General features: G+C 33.5%; 1 protein-coding gene across 1 annotated transcript in view; it reads left to right on the forward strand.

Annotated features, from left to right (window-relative positions):
• Positions 1 to 15801, forward strand: part of dx (deltex E3 ubiquitin ligase) — a 125743-nt gene that overhangs the window by 28734 nt on the left and 81208 nt on the right. The window contains exons 2-4 of the mRNA XM_089095692.1: positions 5337 to 5489; positions 8680 to 8797; positions 9967 to 10112. Coding sequence (XP_088951818.1) covers positions 5385 to 5489; positions 8680 to 8797; positions 9967 to 10112 — 369 coding nt within the window. The 5' untranslated portion in view covers positions 5337 to 5384. The remainder of the gene's footprint in view (positions 1 to 5336; positions 5490 to 8679; positions 8798 to 9966; positions 10113 to 15801) is intronic.

The raw sequence follows: 15801 nt of genomic DNA on the forward strand, positions 1-15801 counted from the left end.
ATATATATATATATATATATATATATATATATATATATATATATATATATATATATATATATATAATCATTTTCCAGTTTTTTCCCAACTTCACCCTTTTCTAGATTTTCAAAACATCCGTTTTGTATTTTTATTTCTAAAACTCGAAAAAAAAACAAAGCTGCATTTCCCTAAATTTGGAAAATACTGTTTTTTTGTCTCTTCATAAAAGCAAAAATGAGAAAAAAAAATCCTTGCCCCCTTTCCTCTATATTCTTGGCAAATTAGCGACCATGAATCAGAGGTTTCTTGCCAGTAATGACTTGTCCCATTTAAAGATAGAAATGGGGTATGTAAAGTAAAATTTCTGCTCAGCCAATTAGAGCAGTGGCATTCCATTTCACTGTCCTTGGTATTGCCTCTGGGAAAGTTTTCATCGTTTGTTTTTTTTTCAATTTTTTAAAAGAAAGAATTCTTCTTGGGACATATCATTTCAAAAGCTTTGGAGGTGTTTACAAGTGCAGCATTGAAATATAATTTCTAAAGTTTTTGGTGTGTTGACAAGTACAACACAACATTGAGATCATTTCTAAAGTTTTGGGGGTGTTGACAAGTACAGCATTGAAATATCATTGCTAAAGTTTCGGGGTTGCTGACAAATACAGCATTGAGATACCATTTTTAAAATTTTGAGTGGTGTTGACAAGTACAGCATTGAGATATCATTTCTAAAGTTTTGGGGGTGTTGACAAGTACAGCATTGAGATATCATTGCTAAAGTTTCGGGGGTGTTGACAAATACAGCATTGAGATTAGACCCCGGCGCCGCGCCGGCGGATCGCCCGAACGCCGCCGACGAGAAGCCTGGTCGAACGCAGCCGAAGTGTCATAACGCCGCCGGCGCGCCAAGGGCGGGCCGCTGCCGACAGAGGCGGCGGCGTGAGGTCGACTTTAAATTAATTTTGCGGCAATTCTTTATTGCGTCAACCGCAAAGTCGGAGCTTTTTCTTCTCGTGTGGTTTAGTATTTTGATTTTCCTGATTAGAAATCAAGCAGGGCTTGCACTATCCCCGAATTTTCGGGTATTTCTCCGAAAATCTATCCGTCATCCCGAAAAAAATTTGGCTCCCAGAATCCCCAAAAATCACGCCATCACGGTGCCACCCGTAGCGATTTATCGCCAGTGACTTTCCCTGCAAAATATTACTTTGCATACCATAATTCTTCACTACTCTCTTGTTCATTAATTTTCGTCTCTTTTGTTACTTTGCATAAAAACCAGACAGATTCAATATGCAATTGCAAATTTTGCAGTATACACAGTTCTTCATATGCTGACAAAAAACAGTATCGTCTTGATGAAATGAGTTTAAATCATTTCGAAGGTAGTTTCCCAATCGCTATTTCTAACATCGTTCGTAGTCAAGAATTTTATTTTCAAGTTGAATAGAATTATAGAACGAATTTACTACTATACAGCTTCAGCCTTCAGCTGGATTTTGAAATTGATAGCCGACAGATTGTTTCTACAGCTGAATTGTAAGTTTGCAGATTTTTTTTTTGTTTGCTGTTTTTAGATAAGATTTTCCTAATGTTTAATAGTCAGTTGTTGAATGCCTGAATATTTAATACTCAATTGTTCGTAAGCTACCCCAAAAATATGACTCATCAATAAATTGTAAATTATTGCCTAGGGGGGGGGATAGGAGGCTATCATTTTTAAATGATAATACCCGTTTTTTAAGTGATAATTCCGTATATGAAAGGGGCTGTCCCCTCCTCAACGCCTCGCTGTTTACGCTGAAGTTTTTATTGTTTTAAAGAAAAAAGTTTTGAGAAAAAGTCATACTTTATTGTAAAGAGCGAGGTGTTGAAGAGGGGACCGCCCCTTTCATATAAGGAAAAAATCCTCTGCGGTTTAAGTTTTAATGTGGCTCCTTACTTTCAGTTAAAAAAAAATTTTTTTATCTAATTTCTGATCGTTTTTTAGTTAATGCAGCTTTTATTTTGGCTCACCGTCCTTGAATAAGTTAACAAAATTTGCATAAAAATTTTACTCTTTTGCTAAATGGCTGTCTCTAAATTTGGTTCTGACGTAATTTACAAATTAACTTACGTAACGAACTTCTATATTCGTATATTTTTCTTCTGGCAAAAAATATGTTGCAGATATAGTTGCAGATTTTTGCAGATATGAGCTTGAAACCTATGTTATAGGGTTTTCTGATACGCTGAATCTGACGGTGTGATTTTCATTAAAATTTTTCACTTTTAGGGGATGTTTCCCCCCTCTTTAAAAATCAGGTAAATTTTCTCAGGATAGTAGCCTTTGATGAGTAATAGTAAAACTTAATAAAATTCTTATATTTAGAATAAGCATTATAAGCCCATTCTTTTGATACATTTATTGACATCAAAATTCAGGTTTTAAAAGTTTCGATTACTATTGAGCCGTATCGCTAGTTTTTTTTGTTTTTTTTACGTATATGTTATTGCGTATATGAGGGGGTTCTCCCCTTAGTCAATACCACCCTTACTTTCAACTCCCCTTACTTTCAGTTGAAAAACTTGTTTTTTTTATATTTGATTTCTGATTTTTTTTTTAAATAATGATGGGAAATCCAGCGCCCCCTTCATAGCAATGTCCCTTCCCCCATGAAAACTTCCTTCATGAAAAGATCCTCCCATATAACCCCCCACCCACCCCCAGCCCCTACTACCAGAAAAATATCACCCTGAAAACATCTGTATAGTTACCAATAGCCAATACAATATGTTAACATTGGGTAAAGTTCATAACTTTCAGCCCTCCTCCTGGGGGCTTCGAGGGATTGAGTCATCCTAAAAGACATAGTTATAATATTTTAGACCATGCTGAACAAAATGGCTATCTCGAAATTTTAATCGGGTGACTTTGGGAAAAAAATGAGCGGGGGAGTGGGCCTAGTTGCCCTCCAATTTTTTTGGTCACTTAAAAAGGGCACTAGAACTTTTAAGTTCCGTTCCAATGAGCCCTCCCACGATATTCTAGGACCACTGGTCGATACGATCACCCCTGGAGAAAAAAAAACAAAAAAAAAAAACAAACAAACAAACAAATAAACACGCATCCGTGATATTTATTCTGGCAAAAAATGGAAAAGTCCACATTTTTTTATATAGGAGATTGAAACCTCTAAAGTAGGGTTCTCTGATAAGCTGAATATTATGGTGTGAATTTCATTAAGGTTCTATAACTTTTAGGGGGTCTTTCCCCATTTTTTTGAAAATCAGCCAAATTTTCTCAGGTGCATAACTTCTGATGGGTAAGATCAAACTTGATGAAATTTAAATATTTGAAATTAGAATTAAAATCTGATTCTTTCGATGTATCTACTCGTATCAAAATTCCGTTTTTTAGAGTTTCGGTTACCATTGAGCCGGGTCGCTCCATACTTACAGTTCGTTACCACGAACTGTTTGATGTCTCTTGGGACGCATAGAATGTTGTAGAATCCAAGGATTTTTGGTTCTTGTGAATTATTGATGCTGTTGTGAAACTCTATATATCGATTTCTGTCGAAAATTACCTTGATAAATCGAACCTCAATAAAGCAAAATCCTTTATTCAACATTTTTTTTTGTTTCGCTCATGGGATTTGATACATCAAGGTTCTATTATTTATGCTGAAGCGGGTTTACTTATGTACACGGCTCGTATTACTGATATGAAGAGAAAGGTATCAATTTTAGAGCGGATGTAACCATGACAAAATTCAGAGATATTTTGATCATATATGTATTAAAAGATTATCATTGAATTCTAAAAATATATATATGTATATATTATATATATATGTAAACATATATTTAACGTTAATTGCTAATTTGTAAACATATATTTAACGTTTTGTGCTAATTTGTAAAAACGTATTTAACGTTTTGTGCTAATTTGTAAACATATATTTAACGTTTTGTGCTATTTTGTAAACATATATTTAACGTTTTGTGCTAATTTGTAAACATATATTTAACGTTTTGTGCTAATTTTTACACATATGTTTAACGTTTTGTGATAAGGTTTTGTGCTAATTTGTAAACATATATTTAACGTTTTCTGCTAATTTGTAAACATATGTTTAACGTTTTGTGCTAAGGTTTTGTGCTAATTTGTAAAAATATATTTAACGTTTTCTGCTAATTTGTAAACATATGTTTAACGTTATATACTAATTTGTAAATATATATTTAAGGTTTTTTGCTATTTTGTAAACATATATTTAACGTTTTGTGCTAAGGTTTTGTGCTAATTTGTAAACATATATTTAACGTTTGTTGCTAATTTGTAAACATATGTTTAACGTTATATACTAATTTGTAAATATATATTTAACGTTTTCTGCTAATTCGTAACCAGTCAATAATTTTCAGCCTAATTGCACACAAGCAGGCAAGCGGAAGTTTTTTTTTGTTCTGGACGGGTGAAGGATATTATTTTATTCTTTGAATAAGAAATATCCCAAAACTTGGAAAACTTTAGGACTCCCCCCTCCTGATTATGTCACTTCACACTGGTATAAAAATTTCTTACTTTTGTTCAAGGCCCCCCCCCCCATTGTAGTGGAATATTGCCCTTTTTATGTGATTTCAGATCTCTTTTTCTCTGAGGGTCAGATAATATTTGGGTCTGTTGTCGCAGACATCCTTGCTCAGCTAAGAATGCTATCTTTTCCTTGCTGCATAGAACTGCTAAAATTCGCTAAGAAGGTCAAAATATTAGCAAATTTTGTATCTGGCTCTAAAAGTGCATTGTTTTGAAGTATTACAGATCCGCCAGGGAAAAGTGTACCCCTCTTCCCAATGGACCTCGGCTGTGTGTACCTACTTTTCAGTTGTGAAAATTATTTCCTATTATGTTTTTTTACTTTTACGTTACGTGATGTTACGTTTGGTTTTTACGTTTACGTTGTGATGTTACGTGATTTTTTAGTCATCGGTCTACCAGCTTTTGGGTCTTTAATTTCTGAAAATGTAGGTGGTGGAGGCAAATGTATTTTTTAAAATTTAATTCGCGGGGGGGGGGGGATTTTTTTTTTGTTTTCAGTGAATATGCCGAAAACGGTATTTTTTTAATGGAAATACCAGAAACCATGTTTTTCAAAATCTAAGGAAAGGAGATGGGTCAGATGCACACCTATCCCCCTCCCTATCATACCACTGTTTTCATATATCTGCTGTTTGAAAGATTGGTTATTGAAAAGTGAGAAAAATTTAAAGTGTGGGCTTCTTTTTTCCTTACGTTTCCATCGTCTTTGTTTCAGTGGTGATAATTTAAAATAATTTATTCTTTATTATGTTTGAAAGCCTTTCTTTTTTAGCTTTGATTTGAGGTACGTTCTTGGACTACATTATAACCAGCTGTCAATATGGCTGGAGCTCAGCCAGGTAGCAATAGTAACCAGTATGTTGTTGTATGGGAGTGGTACCATGATAGTTTTGGGTGGCGACCCTATTCACCATATGTGTCACAGGTATGTTTGCTGATAACGTCTAATTACCAAAACCAAATTGCCAATTGAAAAAGGCTTTTTGCTAGCCAAAAACTGGCAAAGTCATCTATTTAGCTAAATAACGCACACAATGTAAATGAAAGTTTTCCTTCGTTTTAATGAACATATTATTGTAACGCACATAACGCGTTACAATAAAAAATACAATACAAAATGTAAACGAAAGCGTTTTATCTAGCCTAGTGAACATGTTAATGTAAGGCGTTACAATAAGGTAAATAACAATAATGTACAAAATTTAAATGAAAGGATCACGGAGGAACAAATTTTTTTAAACGACCCCCCCAGAGAAAAGAAATAGACCCTAAGCCTACAAAATAATTTGGGGCTTTCACCCCTCCTTTCTTGCACCTTTTTAAGGGTGGTTCTTGAAGTGTTGCTATGAAAAAACTAAAGCTTTAGTGCAACGACCGTGGAGGGTCTAAGGCCAATGACAGTTTAATTTAAAATTAAATTGAAAGTAACGAGCGTCAAGGTAACTTAAAATGATCAGAAATCGTTTGGTATGTTAGGGGGGCAGCCTTATCTTCTACTCTCTGCTCTTGACCCTGAATTTTATAGGGTTTCAAAAATACTTCTTATTCCTGACGTCGTTTGGAAAAAAAAATTGGATAAAAATTCAAACTTTAGCATAATGAGCTGGCGTTGAGGAGGGGGCTTCCCTTCATATTTATATTTCTCATTCTAAATATTTTTGTTTTCTCTCCAGACTGACCCCCCTTCCACAAACACAGTATACGCACACTTTTATTTGACTTCAAATTCGTTAAAAAAAAAGTTTTAACTTTAAAGTGTATTGTCTAAACTTTAACTTCAAAAATTGTGTTCGACTTTTTAAAAACTTAAGTTTTTTTTATAAATACAAGTATCCAAGAGGGACATTACCCTGTTTGAACCCCTACCCGATATTTTTGTCCGAATCGTGAAAAAGTAACGAAAATACATGTAAATAAATTTTTGCAGTGTTTTTAAAGTTTGTAAGCCCCCCTGAACAATAAATCCCCCCCAATAAAAATCCTCTTTACGGCCTTGGTTTAGAATATTAAGTTAAAGATTTTAAAGAATGACGTGGGGGGGGGGTCTATTGAACTAAATCAAAATACCCTATTCGTATCCAGGTTATCACAAAGAGCGTATTTTGCAATTTATCAGGACTGGCTAATAATAACAAGTAGAAATTTCCTAGGAACTGTAAGAGACTTTACAAACAAGTCAGAAGCCACTACGGGTATGGGTATGTCTAGGGGTATGAAGTTGAAAGTTCAAGTTACTAAATTCATGAAAAGCCATGCTTTTATTCTATCATGAACTCCTTAAAAAAAATAATAGCAAACCCATTAAAAATTGGTTTTTTAATGGGTTTTATATTTTTTAATATAAATTAAAAAATTCATTATTTATGTCAAAACATAAGTAATGAATATTATCTTGAAATACGGATGTTATCTTTGTTTTAATGCATAATGGTATATAGCTAAATTATTCTGAATTAAAGTTGGGTTTTCTGTATTCTTTTAACAGCCATAATTACATAGAAATCTAAATTCCCTCACTAGGTGACATAATGTCCCCAAATAACGCAAAATTTTATATCTAAATATTTACTTCTCAATCACAACCCGTCTCACCGACCTCTAATAGTGTGAATACACTATTACGCCTTGTGGAGGATACGCCCAGTGTACGCCCAGTGGAGCGAGAAAGAAATAACAAGTACGCCCAGTGGAGCGAGAAAGAAATAACAAGTACGCCCAGTGGAGCAAGAAATACTATTTGAAATAAATATTGTTTGCACTAGGAAATAAATAGCGATGGCTGTTTAGAGGGTTTGAGGGGGCAGCAGTCCTGCTCTTATTCGTGGTATCTCTTATGTTTGAGTCTGTAACAGTAATATTATTCTTTGTTGTTATATTGAAAAACCCACTCTTCGAAATACAAAATGCTTTCAGTAAAGCAAACCGATTAAAAACGTAAAATAATTCAATAGAAAAGTAAGACATTTTTTTGCCTTACGTGTAAATATACCTGTTTGTTCTTGGGCCTTAATAACAGAGAAATGGTTAAACTTATAGTTAAAATAGGTATATCTATGAAAAGTCAAGTTTTTATTCTATTTATAACCTGAGACCCCATTGAAAACTATAAAGAACTTGAAGAGAAAAGTAAAAAAAAGTATGTTTGAAAAAAAAATTGGTGGCGATATTTTAAAACCTAGCCGTCAGGCGCGTGGACCCCTTTCACCACCCTGATGAAGTGGTTTTGACGCTGTTAATAGAATACTAAAAAACCCAACTTTAATAATCCTAGCAAATTTTGTTGGTATTCTGAGGGGTAAAATTTGTCCCTCATCAGTGTTCTAGAGTTAAACACTTCGTTATTTTTATCTGAAATAGTTTTGTTTGAAAAAGTAAAAAAAATATGTTTGTATAAAAACAAAAATGGTGATGACATTTTAAAAACTAGCCGTTAGGCGCGTAGACCCCGTTCACCACCCTGATGAAGCGGGTTTGACGGAAAAACGTTTTCAAGTTATCCATGTTTAACCTAGAGAAACTTTAGGTATTTTCATCTACGGATTCCAAGTTTGTTGGACATGCGCTCTTCAAAACAAGAACCCTCCAGAATAACATGGTTGAACACGGGTTCTGAAAGACCCAAATACGAACATTCAAACCAATGTTAATACAACTTATGTCCAACTCCGCATTGGATGAAGGGTTGCCTGAAAACTGTGCTTAGACCATTTCAATCCATTTCAACTTCTGATGTCATCTACGTCTAGCCAACGATTTAATCGGACTTTTCGAATGAGTAATCTTAGCATGCTCGACCGCACTCATATTTTGTGTATGATCTTCTTTTTTGTGTTTTTTTTTAATTGAAATAAATTCCGGATAAGTATGTGAAGATAGTTGTAATTTACAATTGATTGACTTTTTTTAAAATTTGTTTTAACTTCAGGCGACAGAAATTCTAAAAAAATGTAATATAAAATAATTCAAAAATATAAAATAATTTTTTTTTGTTTTAAAATTTTAGGTATATTTTAATGCTATCATTTTTTTTTTCTTTTTTAAAACTTATTTTTATTTCAGGCGACCTATTCAATCTTGGATTTTCAGACAGATTTTAATACTATTTTTTATTTCAGTCCCTAGAGCGAGCTCACTCAAAAAAGCTGAAAAAGTTATTTTTAGGCGATACAGAGCCATCTTTATCAAATTTTTTCGTACTTTTTGATCGAATGGAACAAATATGCAGCAAATCAGGTAAGACCAATCATAAAAGAGGAATGAATGTATACCGTAATAAATATAAATAAATATAATATTAAAAGAGTAATACTTATATATTTATACAAATATATAGAGATGGGGGGGGGGAGGATGGGAGAAGAATGACCTCACTGGTGTTATTTCGAATCACACCCACCTCCTCCTTTCCCCTGAAAGTTGACAAAATGTTGACCAAAATGCCACTTACCTAAAAGTTGAAGTATTTATATTGATCATTTTTTCTAAAAAATGCGAGATGTTCAATACTGAACGACAAAAATACAAAAAAAAACTTCATTCTCCAGGTTTCTTTGGAGATATGATTTGACATTGAAACTTAATTTTTTTTGCGCATAAAGTAAAGATTTGAGAAGTTTTATATGTAAAAATTATTATTATTATAATAAAGCATAAGTATTAATAGTGACGATTTCCTATGGCCATGGTAACTTGGGTTCGAATCTTAGATAAGACCATTTTTTAATAAAATCGGAAGACTTTGTTTACTCCGCTCATTTAAAGTTGTTAATTCTTCATGTATTTACTGTATTCTATTCTTTTTTTATTATAAACCACAAGTGTCATATTGTATATGATGTCAGATAAAAATAAATTATTATTATTATAGCGAAGCATAAGTATTAATAACTTGGGCTCGAATCCTAGATAAGACAACTTTTTAATAAAATCGAAAGACTAAAAATTTCACTTGTTTATTCCGCTCATGTAAAGTTTTTAAGTCTTCATGTATTTACTGTATTCTATTCTTTTTTTTATTATGTTTCACAAGTGTCATTTTGTATATGGTGTGGGTTAAAAATAAATTATTATTATTATAGCGAAGCTATAATATTGACGGTTTCCTATGGCCGTAGTAACTTGGGTTCGAATCTTAGATTAGACAGCTTTTAAATAAAATCGAAAGACTAAAAATTCGAAAATAGTAAATGAAAATAAATCGAAAACACGTTTTAATATGGACTGATAAGTAGAAAATAATTTTTTTTCGATAATCTATGGAGATAAGGGAAAACGGAAGGCACAAAACGGATTTGACTTAACATTGATGTTTTAACTCGTGACCACTAACTTTTTTAATGTATGGAATTTTAACTCAGAAGATGAAGTTTCCCTCCCTGCTTTATATTCTTTGCCTTTTTAAGACAAAGCACACCAAGTGAGAAGAATATTTTACCCTCAAACTTCGCCGGCGGGATGTGGAAGAGTCTGGGAGTGGTGTGACAACGCAGGGTGGAAAAGTTACAATATGGAAGTACAATATGTCATTGATGATGCCTACCATAACACGGTAAAAATATTATTTTTTCCTCTTATTAGCTAAATAAAGTTGAACTCCCCCCCAGGAGAGGAGAGTCTATTAAGAATATACTCAGTCCTAGATCCAGAACTGTCACTGTTAAGAATTTTAAAGGCTTAATGTATGTTTATGAGGGGGCCTGAGTTATACAACATCCAGGGGACCCAATAAGCAGGATCATATCCCAGATTTTCGTTCAGGGGAAGGAGTTTTTTTTTGGGGGGGGGGGGGAGTTGGTTCAAGGGTTTTTGTGCAAAAACTAGTTTATCTGTATTGTGGGTACTGGTGCATTATGCGGGCATCATTATATACTGTATCAAAGAAACCAGTCATGAAACCCGTCAAACTTCTATTTCATTAGCAGACAACGGGTAATTTGCTAAAGTACAATGTACAACTTGTGATTTGCTGGAAGCACATGCCAGGGTGTATCCAGGATTTGTTTTTCGGGGGGGGGGGAGGTGCAAAGAAAAATCTTCAAAAAAGGTTTAAAAATGTGTATTTTTGCTGCGTTTTTACGAATCAGACGAAAATTTCAGGGAGGGGGTTCCAACCCCAATCCCCCTCCCGATTACGACCTTCAGTACCTGTTACTAGCATGCTACCTTTTAATAATGTTTCCTTGAATTCTAAAAGACCAATAGAAGAGGTACTAGTTACCGGGTTATAGACTTGACGATTATAGACTCTAAAAAGATAAATTAATGAATAAAGACCCACTCTTGGGTTATTTTTCGAAAATATAGCAGAATATAATGATTACGGACAGAATATAATGTCCAGTATTTTTGCTCTTGGACATGCAGAAATTGATGTTTCAACTTTCATTGACATGACATCCCTTTAAGGGGGTGACTCCCATTTTTTTTCTGGGACCTTGCCATGAAATGTGCCATGTGCCATGTTGGAAATGTGGAAGTGTTTTTAATGTCACAATGTCCTACGAGTCAGCTTATTGAATTGTGCACATTTGGAATCACCATAAAAAGTTTAAAAAGCGTCTGAAAAAATAATTTGATTCAAAAGAAAGTGAAAAGCAATATATATAACTTTAAAGCCGTGGAAATTGTTTTAATTAGTTTTTATCTTCATTGCGGTCTCGTCAGTGGCGGATCCAGAGGGGGGCGCCCCCCCCCCTATCTTAGTCTGTAGTAGTGTAATTTACTTAACTTCAGATTGCGTTAATTAAACTTGCTCCGAACGCACGTTTATCGGCTCAACCTATTTTGCGCCCCCCCCTACATAAAATCCTGGATCCGCCCCTGGGTCCCGGAGACCTTTTCTGCATCTCCACTTTAAGTTTAAGACATTTAGTATATACGTCTGATGATTTTTACCCTAACATGGCAATAGTAGAAGAGGGGGAGGGGGTGTTCTTGCTCTAAATGTTTGTTTTTGGCTCAATTCCTAATTTTTACCATTTTCAGTTTCTATATGAACAACCATTGATTTAATGCTAGTTTTATCTCTTATCGTTCGTGGTGACTAGTGGTTAGTCCATTAGCCTTGATAATTTTTGTAAGTCGCCCATAACCAGCTTATTTTGAATAACTAACTATTATGGGCTAAAATTCTTGCTAAATAAACACACAAAAAAAAATACTAACCTTTGAAGTGAACTATAGTAAAAAAAGAGAAAATACTTAAGCAAACTAGAAACAAATGAAAGTCTATCCGGATTTTTGTTAACACGGTCAATTGAGCTTGTTTTAAAATGAGAAGCGTTACAAGCGTTGCTTTTATATACTACATATACAATATTGTGAACTTCATAACCAATGTATACTTCTCGGTTATTCGGATTTCAAATAGGACGCTATTTGTTTGATGTTAAGGTCAAGAGATATCAACCTACATATTTTTACGACCACCTAGTTCCCACATTATAAAGCAATTAAGTCACAGCTTGTAGGTTGATTGCGTATTACTGGACTATACCAAGCTATATATACCAAGGACTATAGTCGGGTATATAATAATGGGTATAGTCTTATATATACCAAGCTATTTTAGACATTAGTTTGAGTCTAGTTTCATATCTGTCCCAAGTAGTGTCTTGTTTATTCCTCGACTATTGAAAATAAACCGTTTTTGTACAGCTACTGACTTTGCGTGAATAGCAAACGAATGGATATTATATTGTGAGCCATTAGATGAACTAAGCCCTAACCAAAGCAAGTCTCTCAATATACTGCAAGCGTTGCTTGAAGTATATATTTATTTCTACTTACTCCTCGACCCCCCACTCCTGTCCCTCTACTTGCCCCCCATCCCTGTCCTCATGTTTGGATTATGCAAGTGTAAGAAGAGGGGAAATTGAATCACTCTCCTCCTTTGGGTTATGCATATACTCAAGATACATAAACTATGTATAGTTGTATAAATATATTCTTATGATTATATTTGATTAAAAGTCGCTATCAGTTTTAATTTGTTTCAGTTTAAACATTGCTTAAGTTTTCTGTTTATTTACATCTTGTGTTGTTGAAATGTGAACATTTGCTTCTATCAAATTGTATACTTAACGGAAGTTGGAGAAATCTTGCAATATAGTCGCACGTCACAATTGTTGGCCATCTTTGTATAAACTAGTTTATATTTTATTATTCTTCTTTTATGACATATCCTTGAAGAACAGGGGTTTAGAGGGCTGATACCCCTAGAGGACTCACGTTGGAAAAAATTACCTCCAAGTACTACAGGGAAATTTTGGTATTTTGCAAATTTTTAGAGTCTATCTTGCTTTTTTGACAAAAGAAACGCTGCACATTTCTATATTCGCTACTTTAAAACGTGTATTTTCTGTTAGTTAATTTTAGATAGTTAATGTTAGTTAATTTGTGTATTTTCTGTTAGTTAATTCTCTCTGTATTAAAATGATCGTAAATTGCGCTTATAGAAATATCCCAAGTATCAAACAGTTTGTCGTAACGAACTGTAAGTAAGGAGTGATGCGGCTCAATAGTAACCAAAACTCTTAAGAAACAGAGTCTTGATAACAATAGATACATCAAAAGAATTGAAATTTGATGCTTATTCAAAATATATAAGATTTATAAAGTTTAATGTTAGAATCAAAAGTTACGAGCCTGAAAATATTACCTAGTTTTTGAATAAGGGGGGGGGACAACCCCAAAACATCAAGTGAACTTAATGAAAATCACATGATCAGATTCAGCATATCAGAGAACCTTACTGTAGAGGTTTCAAGCTCCTTTATACTAAAATGTAGAATTTTCCATTTTTTTGCCCGAAGAAAGATCACGGATGCATCTTTATTTATTTTTTTGTTTTCCCCAGGGGTAATCATATCGAACCAGTGATCCCAGAAGATCGAGAGAGGGCTCATTTTATTGGAAATCAAAAGTTCTATTGTCCTGCTCAAGTGACTAAAAATATCGGAATGCAGCTAGGTCCTCCTGCCACGAACTTTTTTCCTCAAAATCCCCTGATTTTTAGACAGACTTTTTTGTTCAACATAGTCGAAAGATCTAGTGACTATGTCTCTACCCCCCCCCCCCACAGTCCCTAAGGATGTGCTGCTAGCTATGAACTTTGCCCAATGTCTACATAATATAGTATTGGTTATTGGGAAGAATACGGATATTTTTTTTTTGGGGAGGGGGGGAATATTTTTTTGGTGGAGGGATTACGTTGGAGAATCTTTCCATGGAGGAATTTCTTACGGGGAAAGGGTATTTTTTATGGAGGAGGAGCCGGATTATAAGGGGGTCGCCTTTTCCACAATACCTCACTCTTTTAAAAGAGTGATTTATTATTTTAAAAAAAACGCATTATTAAAAAAAATGATCAGAAATAACAAAAAAAAGACAACTTTTAAATGAAAGTAAGTATCACCAAACCTCAATAACCATAACAGTAATTATAGCGTTTATAAGGGGGTCGCCTTTTCCTCAATACCTCACTCTTTAAGCTATTTTTTTTTAGAAATTTTAAAAAGCTTTTTATTCTTATAGTTATTCTTAAACAATTGGTATAAAAAGTCAAACTGTAGCATAACGCGTGAGGTATTGAAGAAGGGGTAGCCTCCCTCCCCATATACGTAATTATTTCTGTTCTTTTTAAGTTTAATGTTGATGTTTATTTTCAGTTTAAAAAACTCGTTTTCTTTTATTTAATGTATATTTAAAGCGAGGTTTTTATGTATGCATTTTGGAGTGGTAGTTGCCTCCGTAAAGAATGAAAAACGTATGATATCTAACGAACCTAGGATCTCTAAAGAACGTATGATTTCTAACGAACGTGTGGTCTTAGAACGTAATTAAAAGTAACTTATAAGAATAGAAATTGAACCCGACCTAGTCCCTCTCCCTCCCCCCATGAAAGTCTTGTCAAATGAAAGCGACCAAGGTGGGCTATGTATGGCAGGTATTAACCATGAATTTATTGTTATATTTTACTTCGAAACAGTTAATTTACTGTTTCGTAGTAAGTTTACTGTTTCGTAGATTAGCTGTTAATAACTTTTAATTTACTGTTAATTATGGTAAAGTATTTAATTTACTGTTTCGTAGATTAGCTGTTAATAACTGTTAATTTACTGTTAATTATGGTAAAGTAGTAAATTTTCTGTTTCGTAGATTAGCTGTTAATAACTGTTAATTTACTGTTAATTATGGTAAAGTAGTAAATTTTCTGTTTCGTAGATTAGCTGTTAATAACTGTTAATTTACTGTTAATTATGGTAAAGTAGTAAATTTTCTGTTTCGTAGATTAGCTGTTAATAACTGTTAATTTACTGTTAATTATGGTAAAGAAGTAAATTTTCTGTTTCGTAGATTAGCTGTTAATAACTGTTAATTTACTGTTAATTATGGTAAAGTAGTAAATTTACTGTTTCGTAGTAAAAAAAAAGAAACAGTAAACTTACTACGCAACAGTAAAGTCTCAACTAACTTTTTACTAAAACATTAATTTGCTGGAAAAGATTGCAGCTTTTGTAACGCCATGGCAAACTTAGTTTATGTTTAAGTTCTTTCCATATTTATTTAGATATAATTTTTAAAGAAAGTTTAGCAACATGTTAAATTTATGTGTCGGAAAATATAATATTTTTTGCCAAAGCTTTTTGTCCATTGTTCTCACTAGTATTTATGTTAATCATGAAATCTAATTTTCTCTATAAGATTTGGCTTCTTTTTTTAACCTTTTTTTTTAATTTATTTTTAACGCGTTTTTTTCGACTTATCGGCTTTTTTTTGTCACACAAATTGGTTAAATTTCAGAGCCATTTTTCAACCACTTCCGACTGTTGAATCACTTCCAAATTTTATCAGTATATACACTTTTGATGAAACTGCAGTAATACAACGTTGGAATTCACCCCTTTGGTATAATCCCCCTCTCAGCCTCCTTCATTAAAAAGGGGGTAACTTGCCGTAGCAAATACTATAGATCAAACACTATTATACAAGCTTTGATAGTGAAGCGGTAGGGACGGTTCCCTTGGGCCGTGGTAATTTAGGTTTGAATCTTATGTAAGATTAGTTTTTTCTTTTAACCAGAAGTCAATAAAGTTGAAAATAATAAATATGTATAACAAATTTAACTCGTTTTCAAAATGGAATAAAAAATGAAAAATCCCTTTTTTATTCTCGAGATGTTTATAATTGAAAAAGAAGGCGTAAAATCGGGCCTTAAATAACTTGATCTTTTTAAC

The sequence above is a fragment of the Artemia sp. Qi Xiang Cuo genome, chromosome 10, assembly GCF_049724085.1.
Source record: "Artemia sp. Qi Xiang Cuo chromosome 10, ASM4972408v1, whole genome shotgun sequence".
NCBI classification, from domain to species: Eukaryota; Metazoa; Arthropoda; class Branchiopoda; order Anostraca; family Artemiidae; genus Artemia; species Artemia sp. Qi Xiang Cuo.